The 17,955-nt window shown below is 54.1% G+C and overlaps 1 protein-coding gene across 1 annotated transcript in view; it reads right to left on the bottom strand.

Moving 5' to 3' along the window:
* The window catches only part of SLC1A7 (solute carrier family 1 member 7), a 45,228-nt gene that overhangs the window by 9,717 nt on the left and 17,556 nt on the right, over positions 1–17,955 (bottom strand). Inside the window, exons 3-4 of the mRNA XM_045547989.1 lie at positions 10,100–10,315; positions 1,531–1,573 (exon numbers count right to left, since the gene is read on the bottom strand). Coding sequence (XP_045403945.1) covers positions 1,531–1,573; positions 10,100–10,315 — 259 coding nt within the window. The remainder of the gene's footprint in view (positions 1–1,530; positions 1,574–10,099; positions 10,316–17,955) is intronic.

The raw sequence follows: 17,955 nt of genomic DNA, 5'->3' as shown, positions 1-17,955 counted from the left end.
AATAATTCCCCATCACAAGTGGAATAAAATCCAAACTCCCTGGACTCGCATTCAGGGCCCTTCACAATCTGGCTCACTTTATCGGTTAAGACTCAAGATGTTAGAAGAGACGCAGTAATTTGCAGAAGCTTTCACAGCTCCTTATTTTGAAGCCTCCTCTTTAATTCTCAGCCTTTCCTTTGTGTTCCCAGGTCAACACAGCACAGGGAAGGGGTTCAGGGAATGCCTGCTGGATCTAGTCAACCAACTAGCCAACATTTTAGAAGGGGAAAAAGAATCGGAAATTATTAGAAGTGCAAACAAAAATTGATGTACAAGGATGTTTACCACAATGTCTAAAAAGGCAAAACTTTGGCCAGGCACAATGGCTCATGTCTATAGTCCCAGGACTTTGGGAGGCCAAGGCAGGAGGACTGCTTGAGGCCAGGAGTTTGAGACCAGCCTACATAGTGAGACCTCCCCATCTCTACAAAAAATTTAAAAATTAGCCAGGTGTTGTGGAGCACTCCTGTAGTCCCAACTACTTGGGAGGCTGAGGCAGGAAGATCACTTGAAGCCATGAGTTTGAGGTTGCAGTGAGCTATGATCACAGCACTATATTCCAGCCTGGGTGACAGAGTGAGACCCTGTCTCAAAAAACAACAACAAACACACGCGCGCACACACACACAAAAACCAATGAAAGTTTGAAAACATCCTAAAAGACCATTGAAAGAGGGAATGGGTAAATAAATTACAGTCCAGCCTTAGAACAGGCTATTCCATCACCACTAAATATTTTACTTTTAAGAAACATTTAATAACCACGGAAAATGCTCATGATATAATGTATAATGGAAATGAAAAAAAAGCAAGATCCAAACTGTATATGCGCTATGATCTTAATATTATTTTTTAAAAATATATTTAATGCAGACAAAAAAAGACTAGAAGCATACCATCTGCTACCGATATTGCTAGGTATTGGAACTGGAGTAATTTTTATTTTCTACTTTATATTTTTTAGTGTTTTCCTAATTTTCTACAGTGAACATTATTACTATTCTTATTAGTGGGACAAAGGATTATTTTAAGAAGAAAGAGAAAATGGGCTTAGAAGCCAGACAGGCCTGGGTTTACCCGCTAGCTTTGTCATTTACAGGGATAACCTTGGGCAAGTCATTTTAATCCTTCTGAGCCTCAGTTTGCTCATCCAGGAAATGGGGCTGATCCTACTCAGTGCAGGGTCACTGAGGATGAGGGAGGAGGTATACGAACATGTGAGCACCGCGTGGAGCCAACAACAGAGCAGGCACTCAGCAGAGGCCTCCCTCCGGCCCTGTACCTTTTTCTTCACGAAAACTGAACCCGGGACAGGGGTGTGGCCATGGGAGGCTCTAAGGATCTAGATCACCCCCCCCCAGCATCCCACCCCCCAAGGAGAGAGGGAGACGGGCTGGGCAAACCTGTCACTTTCCAGCCAGGCCAGCTGTCCCTGCCTGCCCCTCCTGTCTGCCACCCCTTCCCCTCCCTTGCCCAGGACCCACTCACCTGTTTGAATGTGGCTTCCACGAGGTTGGCTGGGAACATGTTCCTGGGAAGAGAGCCAGCAGTTAAAGAATTCCAGAGCCCAGGACAGCAGGGCCCTGAGGCTTGGGTCCTTGGGGTCATCTGAACATCTCCCTCGGCAGTCAAGGCCGCCCTCGGGCCGGCCCCCTCCCTCGGCAGTCTCACCTCTACACCCCGGACTCCCACCCCCAGCACTTACAGCGCCCTCACTACACCATACGACACGTGTGTTTCAGCACCAGGGCTTTGTCCACACTGCTCCCTCTGCCCAGAATGCCCTGCCTGCTTCCCTGTCTGGCCAACTCCTGCTAGAATCAATCACGGGTCAAGCACCACTTCCTCTACCCAGCCCTCTGCGACTGCCCTAGGCAGGCCCGTGCTCCCTGCGTGTGCGGGTCACCTCCGCCCCACCAGGCTGCAGTGCAGTCACTGGCTGACCTGTCCACCTCCCCGAGATAGCGGCCTCCTTGAAGGTGAGACTTGGTTGTTCATGTCCTACCTGGAGAGCCCAACACAGGACCTGGTACGTGAGAGGGATCACTATTCTTGTTAACATTTTATTATAAAGCTAAAGGTGGAGGGGTCTTGTCCTACCAGATATGAAAACATACTGCAAAGATGTAACTGTCAAGACAGTGTGATACCGACCCAGATGTCAATGGCATCATCAATGGACAGAACCTGTAGCCCAGAAACAGAACCTAGTACATCTAAGGATTTCATGTCTCATAAAAGTTGCTTTGCAAATCAGCGAGGAAAGGAGGGATTTGTTGTGGAATATTGTACAGCTGACCAACTATTTGGAAAAATAAATGTTAGATCCTTATTTAACACCTGATGCCAAAATAAATTCCAGATGGTTTAAAGAAATAATTCTTTAGAAAATGAAGCCATAAAAAACTAGAAGAAATATAAGTTGATATTTTACCAGCTCTCAGAATATGAAAGGACTCTGTAAGAATAAAATGAGCAACAAAGCAATAGATTTTACTACATTAAAATTTAGAAATTCCTAAGTGCAACATGGCACCCTGCGCGTTGGATTCTGGAGCAGAAAAAAAAGAACATTGGTGGGAAACCTGGTGAAATCCAAATAAGGTCTGTAATTGAGTTAATAGTGTTGTACCAATTTAATGTCTTGGTTTTGGCAAATGTACCACAGTCACGTAAGATGCTAACATTAGGGGAAGCCAGGCGGAAAATGTATGGGTCTTCCTGTACGATCTGCAACTTTCTGTAAACCTAAAATTACACCAAAGTGAAAAGCTAAAAAAAAAGAAGCTCCCAAAAGATTATAATATAAATAAAATCATAAAGCAAAGGAAAACTGGGGTGACTATGGGACCAAATGCTATCATCCTGAAGCTATAAAGAGCTTCTACAAATCTTGTCCTTGCTTCTGCGTCAAGCTTCTGTCTCCTCTCCCTGGGGGGTGGAGACCTCTGCTTTGTTCCCTGCCGTGTTCCCAGCACCTGGGGGAGCGCCTGGCACGCGTGGGACACTCAGTGACTATTTGCTGCATAAACAAACAGACCACACAACATTAATACCCCAGTAGGAAATTGATGGAAAGATAGGAGAGACAATTCACTTCACAAAAGAAGAAAGGTAAATGGCCCAAAAAGCTTTTAAAAAGGTATGCAGTGTCATCAATATAGTAAAGGTATTTTCATTTATCACACTGACAAAGTATTTTTTTAAATGACAATACACAGTGCTGGGGAGGTTTGGTGAGATGGGCACCCTCACAGAGTTCTGACAGCAAACTTTCTCGGAAGCAATTTAGCAATTCATGTCAAGAGTCTCAAAAGCATTGGTATCTGTGTCCTTACGATGCCTTTCCAGGAATTGATCCTAAATCTGAGATGGTGAGAGAGACATGTGTTCGTGCACTCGCCCTTCCTGGGACAGGCGTGTGCCTCACATTCAGCTGCCTCCTCCACCTGCGTCACCCACCCGCGCACTCTTGCTCTTGGCAAGTCTCTTTCAAGGCTCAGCTCACACATGCCCGGAGTTATAGATGTGGATATGAGTGTGCGGCATTTCTTAACTTTGCAACCCAGCAGCCGTTGTTGGAAGCAGAAACTGTCATTTTTTTCACTGCTGCTGACGTACGGGTTCACCGTAAGCATACGGCAGGAGGAAGAGGGTTGAGAAGGAGCTATCAAAGCAGAAAACCGGCAAGAATGGTCATGGCTGTGTTGTGATCCACCCATAATTTACCCTCCTCCTACTCATTTCAGCTTTGTCACAAGGGAGAGTAGCAGAGCTCTGGAGCTGGGATCTCGGAAGCTTAAACAAAACTTTTTTCCCACGAATTATAAGCAGATTTCTGTCCCCAGATTGGGAGCTGCCTGCAAGGACTCCTGACATCAAGCAGACCGGAATCACCTGTGCTAGGGTTAGTGCTGGGGCCGTGCCGGGGGCGTCCCCCTGCCCTGGGCATCTAAATGGAACTTATACCTACTATGTACATTTCTTTACACTTTCCTTTAAAATTAGAATAATTTAAACTGTGGGCTGTGGCCAGGACGGCTAGCTGCCTACCTAGTCTCCATTCTCTCCTCCTTCCTTACAGATGCCTGCCAGGTGGTGGGACCAGTAGGTCCTGCGGTCAAACCCTGGTTCCAAGGAGCTGTGAGTGGAAGTCACCGGGTGGTGCTTCCTGGAAAACTCTTGAAGAGGTGCAGAGGTCCCTTTGGTCCTGTCCTCCAATTTTCTTTTTTCTGCCTGGAACATGGACATAAAGGCTAGAACATGAGCAACTTTGCTGGACCACAAGACGCACTGAAGATGAAGGCCAGGTGCCAAGCATGGCAGAGCACCCAGGCAGATAGAGCGTGGAACCCTGGCACTGCCGCTGCCCACCTCTGGTCTGCCTATTCGGGGGGAGGATGCAACCCTTCACCTTCCTTAAGCCTCTGCACTTCAGGTTTTTCTTAACCCATAGCCAAAAGCAATTCCTGACTATGTGTGCTCATACTAATAATCAGTGAACTCGTCCTGCAGATTTTAATCAAGTTACATTTTTGATTATTAAATGGGAAAAAAGCACAACATTTTCTTTTGGCTTTGGACCCCCTATAGGAAGCTTCCTGCTTGTCCACGAGGCCTGTGCTCCTGGTGGCAGCTACATAAAGCATAGGACATGCCTGGAGACAGTAACAGGGTTGCCTGCCAGATACCCACATGCTCTGCCCTGGGCCTCCCTGCATGTTTCTCGGGGCAGGGCCAGAATCCACCTCTCCGCCCCCTCCTCGCCTACTATTCATAAATTCTCACTGTGATGGTTCCAAACTCACCCCGAATCCCATGTCCCCACCCCAGGCCCCAAAGGTGGTGATTGTTCTTCTCAAGCACAGCTCCTGGGAGCCTCGTCCAGTCCCGGAGAGGGTGACTGGGAGCCATAGACACAGCCAAGTCATTACGTAATCTCTGTGGTGTTTTAATAAGATTGGAAAAAAAGAGAAGGGGCCAGCTCTGATTAGTGTTCCGCCTGAGTTTTATTTTGTGCGTCTGCACCATGGGCCAACGTCAGTGTTCCGGAGCCCCCACTTGGAGCCCTGGGAAATAAATTTGTGTCTTGATGGGTCATCCGGGGACATGGCATGTCGTGTTCCTCTGGATCATCTTTGAGGCATGGACGTGTATCTTTGCACCCGAGGTGTGCGGTGGGGCCTCATGTCCCTGTGCAGTCAGCCTCCACGTTGCTCTGACTTTTCATTTGCCGCACCTGCCCGAGGACCTAGTTCCCTGCCCGGTCATCCATGCTCTTGTCCAGCCACCAACACTTGGCAGGCACCCGCTCTGGGCCAGAGTGTGGGTAGGGAGGCTCCAGGTACCCTCACTGCCAGTGTCCCCAGCTTCTGCCCAGCCTTTCAGAGCATCAGGAGTGGCTGTCCAGCATACTCTCTCATCTGTCTGTCCTGAGAGGGTGGACAGCCTGGTGCAGGGGCTTGTATTTGCTCCCTGCCTCTCGGCACGAAGTCTTTGCCCAGAGCACGTGCTTAGTAAGGGGGAGGGCTGAACAGAACAGAAGTGACTGCACCCCTCCCAGGGCATCCCACGTCTCCGGCAGTATCCTGTCCACCCCAGCCTGCTCCAATCCTCCTTCCCGAGTCCACCAGCTTCCCACTTCTAAGGCCTCACAGCCAAGCCCTCGACCTGGTCTTCATGGTCTGCTCCGCTCTGTCCTCCCAAGCGCAAACGCAGCTCCCAGAACCCGCCGCTGCAAGCTTCTGCTCGTGCCCCGCAGCCGCCTCCCTGGCTCGTGTTTCAGAACCACAGAGCTAGAAGGAACCTTGACAATCACTGGGGACACTGAGGGCTGCAGAGGGGAACTGGCCTGCCCAGGGTCACTCAGTGACTTACTATCGGCAGCACGGAGATGAGACTGCAGGTCTCCTAGGAGCCGGACGCTGGCCCAGGAAGCACGTGGTCTCTCCTGGCAGCCCCACTCTCTGACCAAGAAATGGTGACAGCGATGTCCAACCGCCCAGCTTTGCAGAGCAGCTTGCCTCAGGGCTGAGGGCCGGGTGGGGGAGCCTCAAAGCAGAACGATCAATTTTCACCATGTGAAAAGCAATAGAGAGCAGGGAAGGCTCTGGAACATTTGACTCTGACACGTGTGTCCAATCCGGAGCCCAGCAGCCCCCGAGCAGGGGAGGCTGTGGTGAGGAGGGCGGCACCACCAAGTCCTTCCACCACGTGCAAAGCTGTTCTGAATCACAGACTCCAAGAAAGGATGACTCACAGTCACCAAATCCTAAAACTAATGGAGCTTAGAAATGCGGCTTCCAGGACACCCGCTCTCCATGGCTCCTCCTGCCCGCTGCCTGCCGGGCTATGTGGGCTCTGTGCCGCCTTGGGGGTGGCTGGGGACCTGCTCGCTCGGCACACTCTCCCTGGGCCATCCCAGCTCCCCCCGGGGCCACAGACCCCAAGTCCGCTGATGAGCCCGTGCCACGTGTGCATTCGGCAACATGGAGCACCTGCTGTGTGCCAGCCCGTTCTAGGCTCCGGGGCACAGCAGGGAACAGATTTGGAAGGATCTAGCCCTCACCAGGCATATTATATTCCACTGGAGGTGACAGAAAAAGAAATAAAGACACACGCAGATGAGATAATGTTGGGCAGTGATAAAGGCTAATAGGAAAAGTGAACCCAGAGAAGATGACAGAGTTACGGGGCCGGGGTTGGAGGGGGGACCCTCTGAAGAGGTGGGACTGAGGAATGAGGGGAGGAGCTATGTCCTGTCTGCAGGAAGGGCCATCCATAGAGGGGGCAATGACGCCCAGACGGTCAGAGTGGCGGGGCCAGCGTGGCATGCAGTGGGGGATCATGAAAGGCCCATGAGCCACATGCAGATTACGATCTTGTGGATCTTTTGAATGTGGGTTGTGAGCAGGTTTGGGGAGGGAGCTCTCTGGCTGCAGGGCTGAGAACAGACCATAGGAAGCCAAGAGAAAGCAGCGGCCAGGCTGGCACTGGAGCAGGCGGCGATGGCAGGAGTGGCAGAGGGGACAGTAGGGCCATGGTTTGGGGTATGGTTTTCAAGGTAGAGCTGACAGAATTTGCTGAGGAACTGGGTACAGAATGGGTGTGAATGAGAGACGGCGGCCCGAGATGTTGGGCTGAGGAAAGCGCAGTTATGGGGAAAAATCAAGAGTTCAGGGTGGACATGTTAATTTTGAGATGTCTTGGACACATATAGTGAGAATCTGGAGCTCAGATGAGAAGTTTCCAGGCCAGAAAAACAACTGAGGAGGACCAGAGTCCAGGAAGTGCCCCAAGCCCTGGTATGGCATGAAGAGTGGCCAGTCTGCTGAGTACGCACAGAACAGCCCTGCTGGCTTCTTTCTGGTTCCAGACACTACAGGTGAGGAACATGCAATAGGAGCAAACCCGCTAGCACTTCTTGTGACCCTGAGTTCAGCACATACTTCAAAGGATAGAAGGGGCGCTGGAGATATTCCTGGAGAAACGGAGGGAGTGGCGGATTGATTGCACTGATGCCCCAGTTAGTGGGCTCCCTGTGCCTTGCAACACTGCGGTCCCCTCCCACCCTGAGTCTGGGCTTGGCCATGTGACTCGCTTTGGCCAAGAGGATGTTAGTGGACTTGCCCAAAGCAAAGGCTTGAAAAAAACACTTGCATGTTTTTATTTCCTCTCTTTCTCCTCTGCCTCCATCATAAGAAAATGCTGAGGCTGGCTCTCTTCTGGAATCCTGTCACCACCAAGAAATAAGTCCAGGCCGGCCTGCCGGGGTTTATAAAGATCACTAGGAGCACAGCTGAGTCATCTCAGCCAAGATGACCCTAGACCACCTGTTTCCCAGTTGAGCCACCAGCTGCCTGCAGACACATGTGTGAGCTCAGTCCCAGTCAGCAGAAACTTCCAGCTGACTTCTAGACTTGTGATTGTCATTTTAAGCCTGTAAGTCATAGGCTGGTTTGTTACACAGCAGTAACTAACTGATACAGAGAGCAAGGGTTTCTTTAGAGAGAGTGAGAGAGGCTGTGTGACGAGCATCTATCCCCATGGGGAGGAAAGGAATGCTTCATGCTTCCTCCTAACTTTAAGCCAAGAGAACTACTCGGAGGCCTTGGGCTATGTCCCCTGGGACTTGAGGAATGTAGGGGCTGGTGCCTGACTCATGTCCAGAGGCCCTGGGAAAGGCCTGCACTTCCAGCAAGGATATGTATGATTCCCATGGGCCAGATTTGGACCTTGCAGAAGGGCTGCTGTCCACGAGGTCACCTAGAGGGAGTTAGTCACCCATCAGAGGAGTTGGCCAGAGGTCAGGCCCGAGGAGGGTGATGTACAGCCAGAGGGAACAGGGACCACCCAAGTCACGGGACAGCAGGTGAGATACTGGAGACAGGAGGGCTCCAAAGAACCCATCAAAGCACCCCTGAAGAAACAACCAGGGAGCGCCTTCTCCAGCTCACCCCACCCCTGCTCTAGCAGGCCCTTCCTGGCCCACCACTCGCCTTTCCCAGCAGGGAGCAGGAGGAGCAAGAAGGAGAAGCAAGCTCACCACGCCCCTCTTCCCGCTGCAACATTCCACGTCCAAGTCGCTAGGGCTAGGGCGGGGTTTGTTTTAAATCGGATGAGTGTGCAGTTTTAATGTCAGACAAGACTGGACTTATATCTGCACCTGACTAGAAAGTAAGCGGGCCTACGGGAGCCCACAGACCAGTCTGAGGGGGGCCCCTCTGCCCCAAGGTCACACCTAACACCTCTACCTGGCGGCTTCCACACCTCTTTCTCCACTGGCCAACCAGCAGCTCACATGTCCCCCAGCACCTGCTCTGGGGCCATCCTGTGGCTCGGTGACCACACCACTGTCCACTCGGATGCTCAGGCCAGAAACCTGCACGTCAGGTGGTCAGCACCCACCTCCTCCACCCTCCCCTGCATCTCACCCGCCTCCTGCCAGTGTGCCCTCCAGGGTATCCCCTGGCCCCAGCCCTGGCTGCCACCCTGGTCCCAGGCCCTGGCTCTGCCTTCACCATCCCCCCATCCACAGCCACTCTGGTGGCCAGAGTGAGCCTTCTGATTTGGACCATGCCGTTCCTCTGTTTAAAACACATTTCTTGTGGCCTTTAGAACCAAAGTTTTGGCCTGGTTCACATATGCCCTCCAAGCTCTGGCCCCGACCAAATTCTCCAGCATCGATTTCCACCCGCCTCTCACCCCTTCACTCCAGTCACGCGGGATGAGTGTGACTCCTCCGCACCACACCCTCGCAGCTCAGGACCTGTGCAGAGCTCCTGCCTTCCCCAGGCCTGTCCTCCCTGCCTCCCTCCACGCAGCTGTCCCTCGGACTACAGCAGTGGCTTTGCTGCTCTGCCGCCCTTGACCTCGCCCCCACCCACAGCCTCTGCTTCCCCACGCGGTCGCTGGCTGCTGGTGGCCCTTCTCTCCTGGGAGACTCTGACTGCTCCTCCCGTGCGAGGGCCTGGCACAGCGCGGGCACTGCAGGGGGGTGGATTCCTGAAGGAGAGGAGGGGCGGCCTGGAGGGAGACTTGGGAAGGGGGGTCCCAGGTGGCTCTGTTGCTGGGTCTGCAGTGCTTTCCTGGGGGGCAGGACTCAGGATCGAGAGGTGTGGTCAGCAGGGCTGTGGCTAAGGTGTGGCACCCCAGGGCAAGAGCACTGTCCTTGGAGTCAGACAGGAGCGGGTTGATCCTGGCTCCACCACCTACCTACTGGATGACCTTGGAAAAGTCACGTCACCTCTTTGAGCCCTGTTTTCTCATGTGTAAAAAGAGGACCGATGATGAAAGGGAGGGACCTCACGGGCTGGGTGTGCACAAGCAGCTGCCCTCGAGGTGCCCCCAGCCTGGGGCAGAAGATGCAGTGTGAGCCCAGCGGGAAGCCCTGGGGCTACAGGAGCAGACAGGTGCAGCTCCCTCCACACGGCGACCGTGGCACCTGCACCCCTCTGTGTGTGGCTCTGTGGGCTCCTGGCAGGGCAGGCCCGGGCCTGTGGAGCCTGCGCCCCTGCCGGGCAGGGCCTCCCCACGCGGTGGGTTGGTGGCAGGTTACCTGATGAGGTCCAGCAGGGCGTCGGCTGAGCTCATGATGGGCTTCCCGCTCTGCTCCGTGGTCTCCTTCTGAGCTGCACCGCCTGGGTGGATGATGGAGACCATGATGATGCCCACGATGACAGCCACGAAGGTGGTCCACAGGTAGTACGCCACGGTGAGGATGCCCAGGCGGCTGGAGGTCTTGGCATCCAGGGAGGCGAGGCCAGACATCAAGCTGGGACGTCAAGGTGGGTCAGCACCTGCGGGTAGGGGAGGCCCGGGCCTGCCAGGCACCAGGTCTGCCCACTCTGGCCCCCTCTGGCCGTGCCCGCACCCTCGCGGTGCCCCAGGGAGTCCCTTCTCCCAGTAACCCAGTCCTGCAGCTCCTTCTAGCCTCTCTGCTCTGCCCTCTCCCCCATGCCCAGGGTCACAGGCTGAGCATGTTCACACCTCGAGGCCTGTGCTGGTGCCTCGACTGGTCCTTCACTTGTCTGACTCCTACCCCCAGGCAAGACCTAGCTCAGGGTCACCTCTCGGGTCCACCCGCCTCTCCCGCCGAGTTAGGAGCCCATTCTGGGGCTCCCCTGGTCCCCGGCCACCTCTGTCACAACCCTGGTTGTCACTGACTGTTTACTCATCTGTCTCTCTCACCAGACTGAGGCCCCTGAGAGGAGGGATAGGACTGACTTCCCTGTGGGTCCCCAGAGCCCAGCGGGAGCTGACACTGAGCTCATGCAGGTTTCCGGAAGGAACTGAGTGAGCGCTGGGCTGGCGTTCGTGACCCGGGTCGTAGCTCCAGGTCTGCCAGCTGGCTATGTGACCTCAGGCAAGCAAGTCACTGCCCCACCTTTGGGCCGCAGGATCCCCATCTGTAAAATGGGGCCATGAGCGGTGCCACCCTGGGGCTGTGTTGGGTTGGTGCCTGGGCCCAGACTTGCCCTCGCAGGAGCTGCTGAGGGAGCCTGTGGGTCTCTCTCCTCTCGGCTCCTCCCACCTCTGACCACGCTGACCTGGGCTCTCTGCCCACCAGAGCCCGCCAGCCCAGAGCCTGGGGCGCTCTTCCTGTGGCCGTTTTGGGGGTATGGGGAGTGTGGGTGAGAGAGAGATTAATTAAGGAAATGCTTGTGCTTTGCTGTGCTGCCAAAAGGATTTTTCCCCAAAGCCCTTTCGTTCTTTCAGATAAAGGAAGTATTTGTCTGGCTTTAATCATGTAAACAAGAGCAGATAATCCCTCATCCCCGCTCCTCTCCTCTTATCATTAGATTCCATGGCCTCACAGCACTGGGGCTGAACACAGCAACCCTCCTCCCCTCCCCGGGCAGTGCCCTGCTCTTCCCACTGTAGCAACGGCTAACATTGAGCCCCAGTTTAAGGATCCCCTCCTCCAGGAAGCCTTCCCTGACCACCAGGCTGAGTGAAGGCCCAGTCTCTGGGCTCCCACAGTTCCTGGGCTTCCCTCTGTCCCAGTCTCCACCGCACTGACTTGCTGACTATTCACTGCAAGGGCCTCCAGAGTTGGGCCGGGGTCTGATTTAACCCTGGGTCAGCAGGGACAGGCACAGGCCTGGCCCAGGGCACGGCTTGATAGCAGATTGCTGAGTGAAGGAGTGAATGAATGAATGAATGAGTCAGTGTTTACAATCTCTGCTCCTGCTGGTCTGCCAGGGTGCCATATGTTAGTGATGGGCTTAGGGTGGGTCTCAGACATAAATCCCGACAGGCTCGTAATGGGATTGTGCAGCCAGAGGAAATGAGGGGTCGCCCTGCAACCATTATCCCGGAGAGATTACCCCCAGCCAGGGCCAAACAGTCCCCCCACCACAACAGAACCCCCCTCAGTCAAATCCGACCACTTCAGGCCACAGGGAAGTCACGGCCCTGAGAGGAAGACCTGCCCAAGGTCTCCTAGGACACTGGTGCCAGCTGGACCGGAACTCGGGCCCTCCAGGCCTGTCCTCTTTCATGTGTTTACTCAAACTTTTAGCACATGCCCACAGGAGGATCACCTGAGCTCAGGAGTTCGAGACCAGCCTGAGCAAGAGCGAGACCCCACATCTACCAAAAGTAGAAAAATTAGCCAGGTGTGGTGGCAAGTGCCCGTAGTCCCAGCTACTCGGGAGGCTGAGGCAGGAGGATAACTTGAGCCCAGGAGTCTGAGGCTGCTGTGAGCTATTATGATGCCACTGCACTCTACCTGGGGTGACAGAGTGAGACTATGTGTTAAAAAAAAAATAAAATAAAAGGTAAACAGTGTACTAGGAGGGTCCCTGAGGTGGTATTTGTAGGGGCGAAGACCTGGGACTGATTTAGGAAATCCCAGGCGCAGATTAGATTAAAAGATACGGCATAGCAGCCATTAGAAGTGGCGGTGTCCTGGCAAGATGGTCCTAATTTAATGCTAAGTGGGAAAAGCAAGTTACCAGATCCTTTGTAGCTCTGCGCATCCTGCCCCCGAAGTGTGGCCAGGACGAGTACACGTGTGTGAGGGATTGTCGGGGTGGTGCAGGTGAAAACTGGATTTCGGAAAAGGATAAAGGGCCCTCGGGAGGTCCTCTGGGGAAGAAGAGGCCTAACACAGGGTGGTGCCGACTCAGGGACAGGCCCAGATGTGGGGGGGAGGGAGTGCAGGTTCTACACAGATCGAGAGAGACCCCCCCACACCCGACCCAGCCCCAAGAGGCACGCACTGGCTTGAGACAGGAGAGCTGGGGGATACAATGGAGAGAATCCCGTCACTTGGGACCCAAGTTCTGCAGGTGGGGGAGGAACTGCTGGCGACAGGCTGAGCCCTCAGCCTGGTACTGGTGGTGCCAGGCCACCACAGGTGACGGCAGAGGCCCAGAAGAATGGGCGCCAAGCGGGGGAGGGCGTGGACTTCACGTGCAACCCACGTCTGTCCCGGAACAAGAAAGGAGGTGAGGTCCTGCCGTTTGGCCTTCTGGGGGTTCCTCTGGGTTGGGGCCCTTTGAGGTCTAAGACTTTGGGGCCAAGCTGTTAAAGTGACTTTGCTGAGAGCCTACGAGCTGGGGCTGGGTGGAGAGGGGAGCACTGGTCACATGGACATGCACAGAGAAAAGCAAACTCCAGAAAAAAAAAAGTTTAACAGTAGTTGTCTTTAAACTACTGTTGGGTGGTGGGATTATAGGTAATTTTTGTTTTGTTTTTAACATTTTGTCACATTCTATATTCTTCTTAAATGAGCATATCTTCTTGTGCGGTGGAAAACACAGAGCCTCGAGTCCCAGCCGTCACAGAAACCATCATCTGTCTAGAACTTTACTCCCCAAACACCTCAACATCCACCCCACTGGATCGTTAAACAACCTTCTAAGTCAGTGTTGCCCTGTGGGATTATAATGCGAGCCACATTTGTAATTTAAATTTTTCTACAAGTCCCATTAAAAAAGTAAAACAAAAAAACCCAAACAGGTGAAATTCATTTTTTGGTGAAATTAAGTTTAATAATACTTTATTCAACCTGGTATATCCAAAAATTGTCATTTCAATGAGTAAGCAATATAAAAATTTTTGTACTGTTTCAGGTTTTAAATTTTAATTTCAAGTAATTAAATACAATCAAAAGTTCAGTTTCTCAATTGCACTAACCACATTTCAAGCACCCGAGAGCCACTAATGACTAGTGGCTGTGGTATGGGACAGCCCAGTTCTGAGTTACAGACAAAGAAAATAAAGCTCAGGAAGGAAGAGAGAATAGGCTAAGCCACCAGCTGGGAAATGTAGCATCAGGATTGAAACAGGGGTTTCCAATTCAGGACCTTGTGGGGTTTCCCCTCTCCCACAGGGCCTCTCAGGGGTACAAGCCTGGTTTAACTCCTGTGGGGAAAAAAGGGTCTTCTGGTTTGGATGACCATGATTTTTTTTTTTTTTCTGGTAAGGACAGAGTCTTCCTACATTGCTCAGGCTGGTCTCAAATTCCTGGCCTCAAGCAATCCTCCAGCCTTGGCCTCCTGAAGTGCTGGGATTACAGGTGTGAGCCACCACACCCAGCCCGTGATATTTAATGTGATCCAGTCCATGTAATAATGACTTTTCAGTTCAGCTCTCAGAGTTCACAACCTGCCCATGGCTACAGCCCTCACAAGTGTGGTGATGAGCTTCCCATCTTTGGAGGCATCCAAGTGGAGCCTGGATGGCCACCTGTTGTGGTGCTAGATGGAAACTTCCAGATGGAGTGGGAGGTTCCATGAGGATGACTTCAAACACTCCTTCTGGTTCTGTGATTTATGGGGAGGGGAGAATAGGCACCCTCGTCTCTCCTACTCCAAGCTGGGTGCCCCTGGGAGACCCTGAGGTCCTTGAGGGCCCCAGGGACGAGCCGCCGGGAGCCCAGAGGTCTGCAGCTCCCTCCCAAGCCATCTGGCCACCACTGAGAGCCCAGGGATTGCGGATCAAGAGATTGCAGTGATTAGAGACATTAACCCGCAGAGGCGGTGGGGACTCCTGCCCAGCCTGTTTCAATCTGGTGATTGTTCCACTGGCAGGGCTGGGGGAAGGGAGGCAGGGGCTGCCAGGCTTCTCATGGAGGGAGAAAAAGGCCACTTACTGACCCTCACCGGGTTCTCACACCAAGCCCCGAGGTGGAAGCCGTGACCCCATCTCCCACTGGGAGGCCTGGGTGCTTGGCCATCTGCCAAGGGCTAGTCGCAAAGAGGTGGGTGGGATGGAAACAACCCCCCTGTGGCTCTTCTCACAGCTCCCTGTGCCCCTCACTGCAGAGAGAGCCCCAGAGAGTCACAGGCGACCCCACTGCCGGACTGCCCCACAGGCCCTCCCCATTGCCCTGGGGAACTGTCCAAACGCCTTCACTGGCCTTGGGTCTGCTGCAGGGGCTGGACTTACTCTCCTCTGTGTGTTCACACTGCTGCACCCTCTGTGGTCTCCCTGCGGCTCCTTGGACTGCCTTCGCACTGGTTGTTCCTCCTGCTTGGACCTCTGTCCACCATTTTTCTCCCTCCCCCTCCCCTGGCCCAATCTCCCCAATCCAGCAAATCTCCACTCACCTTTTCAGAGCTCAGCTTAGACATCACTGCCTCTAGGAAGCCTTCCCTGATTGCAGCCATCTCCACTTTCCTAGGGCATCCTGTGCTTCCCAGTTTGTTACATGGCACCCTGCCAGTAGGCTCATCCCACATCCCCAGGGCCCCACCAACCTCTGGCACAGGACAGACTGGCAGGGAAGGAGTGAGTGAGGCAGGGGATGCAGAGCAGCCCAGCCCCCTGCCCTGCTGCCTGCTTCTCCTTTCCTGCCCGACTTAACTCTCCACCCAGGCTAGGAAGCTCCTGTGTGTGTCTCCCCCAGCTAGGAGCCCTTGGGCAAGTTACTGACACTTGGTGTGCCTCAGTTTCCACCGAAGGTGAATGGGGAAGATGACGGTTTGTTCCAAGGGTTAGTCCCTGTTTAAAACAGGGCCTAGTATGCAATATATTTCTTTCTGTTTTTTTTTTTTTTTCAAGACAGGGTCTCACTCTATCACCCAGGCTAGAGTGCAGTGGCACAATCATAGCTCATGGCAGCCTTAAACTCCTGGGCTCAAGCGATCCTCCTGCCTCAGCCTCCAAGTAGCTGGGACTACAGGTGCACGCCACCATGCCTGGCTAATATTTTGTAGAGATGGGATCTTGTATGTTGCTCAAGTGGATCTCAAACTCCTGGGCTCAAGCCATCCTCCCGTCTCAGGAGTGAGCCACTGTGCCTGGCGGCAATACATTTCAATTATTAGTAATCCCTCTGTGTTGTCGTCGTTTGTTCTGGGACCACCCACACCAGCAGATCGGGAGCTCCTCCAGGGCAGGGCTAAATCAGGTTTAATTCTATGTCCTCAGAACCCAGGGCCTGGCACAGGCCTGGGTGCAGGTTTGCTGATGTGTGTGATGTTAAATCAGGGTGACATTCTAGACCTGACTGTTAAGAGGACAACTCATGAGCCCAGTGACTGAGCATCCATTGTAGGTTCCCTGAGAGCAGGTCACCTGGACCTGCTTTGGTCCCCTGGCCACATTTAGGGGAATGCCCCTGGCACTGGATGTCTGTGTGATATCAAGATAGTTGGCACCAGAAATCTGAGACCAGAAGGGACTTGGGGAAGGGACAAGTGGTCGAATGACTATCTCAGGCAGTAGACAGGGTCTCTAGAGGTGTGCTTCAGGGCTCTGCCTTCAGCGTTCTCTTTTCTGGTCATTTTTATCAATGGCATGGCCAACGCCACTGACAGCATGTGGATCAGATTTGCAGGGGACAGGCCGGGATGAACAGCTAATGTGTTGGATGAGGGAGCTGGGACTCTAAGTGGACCCCGGCAGGCTGGGACCATGGGCCAATTCTGACACAATGAGACTGAACACAGACACATGTTGGGCCGTACTTGGCTTCAACAGCTCGGAAAGCACAAACACTGGGGTGGGAGGGGGAGGCTGAGCTGCGGCAGCAGCACGTGGGTAGGGGACTTTGGGATTGTGTTTGCTGCCAGCTTGGTGAGTCACTTGGGATGTGTGTCTGCCAAAGGGCTGGTGGGCCCCCAGCCTGTGGCTCCAGAAGCCTGAGGGCTCATTGAAGATGCCACAGACTTGCCTCGACATTGAGACCTGCTGGGAAAGGGTCGGGGGAGGGGTGTGTCCCATAGAGGGCAGCGGGAGTAGGTGGCAGGTCACAGACACACAGGCCTGGGGGGAGCTGCTGAGGGGGGAGGTGCCGGGAGCCTGGAGCAGAGCAGACCTGAGATGCTGGGACAGGCAGAGGGCTCCCAGCTCAGCACCAGAAATAACTTTCCAGCAGCACTGCCCTGCCCGGGAAGGAGCCACCCGGAGAGGTGCAGACCCCCAGCCACTGGAGGCGTGCAGGCAACTTGCTAAAGTCACACAATGAGTAAGCAGGCTCGGACCCTGGCCATGACATCTTGGCACTGGGAGGACCTGAGACACAGCAAGGAGTCCCAAGCACGGCGGCCAAGTCCTCGAGCTTTGGCCTCAGCTGACCCAGCCCCAGAGGCCCTCCCAAGCTGGCCCCTGGGAGGCAGCTGCAGGAGGGAGGCAGCTGGGCGTCCTCGGGTGAGACGGGTCCCCTCAGCCCATCCAAGCATCATGGCTTCTTTCCCCTGAGCAGATGACAGGCCCAGCAGCTGACAGCAAATGCCCCATGAGCTCCAGGTTGTGCTTCCCGAATGCCACAGTCCCATCCTCAAGCCGGCTCCTCCTACGACCTGAGGCGGGATGCCCCGACTCCCTCTTAGCAAAGGTCCGTCTGGCCCCAGCACCCCCTCCCAAGGGCAGAAATTCCTCTGCCACCTCTGCTGCAAGCCTCAGAGAACAGAGAACTCCCACCTTCTGAGTCAGCCCCCTCCCCTGTGGGCCGGTGCTGCTTATTAGGAAGTCCTTCCTGGCGTCAGAATGAAATCCGTCTCCAGGGAAGAGAATTCCCCACGCTGGGCCCAGCCTGCCCCCTGCAGCCGCACAGACCCAGTCTGTTCGCCCCGCTTTGGATTCATGGGGGAAGGTGGGAGAGTGCAGGGCTCAGGGCGGGGGGAAAGGGTACAGGAAGGGGCACAGAGACCGGCTGCGTGGCACCATGGGACACTGCTGGTGGCACGCCCTACTGCCTTCTGAGGGTCCCTCCTTCCTAGGCCCTCGGGCACCGAGAGGGCTCTCCACCGGGACCTGTGCACATGACAAGCCTGAAGGGAAGCAAAAGCACAAACTGGAGAAGCAGCAGCTGCAGCCCTCAGAGCTCACGGTCCAACCTCTGGCCCTTCTCAACCATTTCCCTCCACAAAGGCTTTGTTCTCAAGTGGAATCGGGGTCAGGTCCAAGTCCCAACTCCATGGGAGCAGAATCCTTATCCCTTTGCCACTCACGCATAAG

The sequence above is a fragment of the Lemur catta genome, chromosome 3 (genome assembly GCF_020740605.2).
Source record: "Lemur catta isolate mLemCat1 chromosome 3, mLemCat1.pri, whole genome shotgun sequence".
Lineage (NCBI taxonomy): Eukaryota > Metazoa > Chordata > Mammalia > Primates > Lemuridae > Lemur > Lemur catta.
The sequence above is the reverse complement of the archived record's forward strand: the minus strand, read 5'-3'. Positions and strand labels throughout refer to the sequence as shown.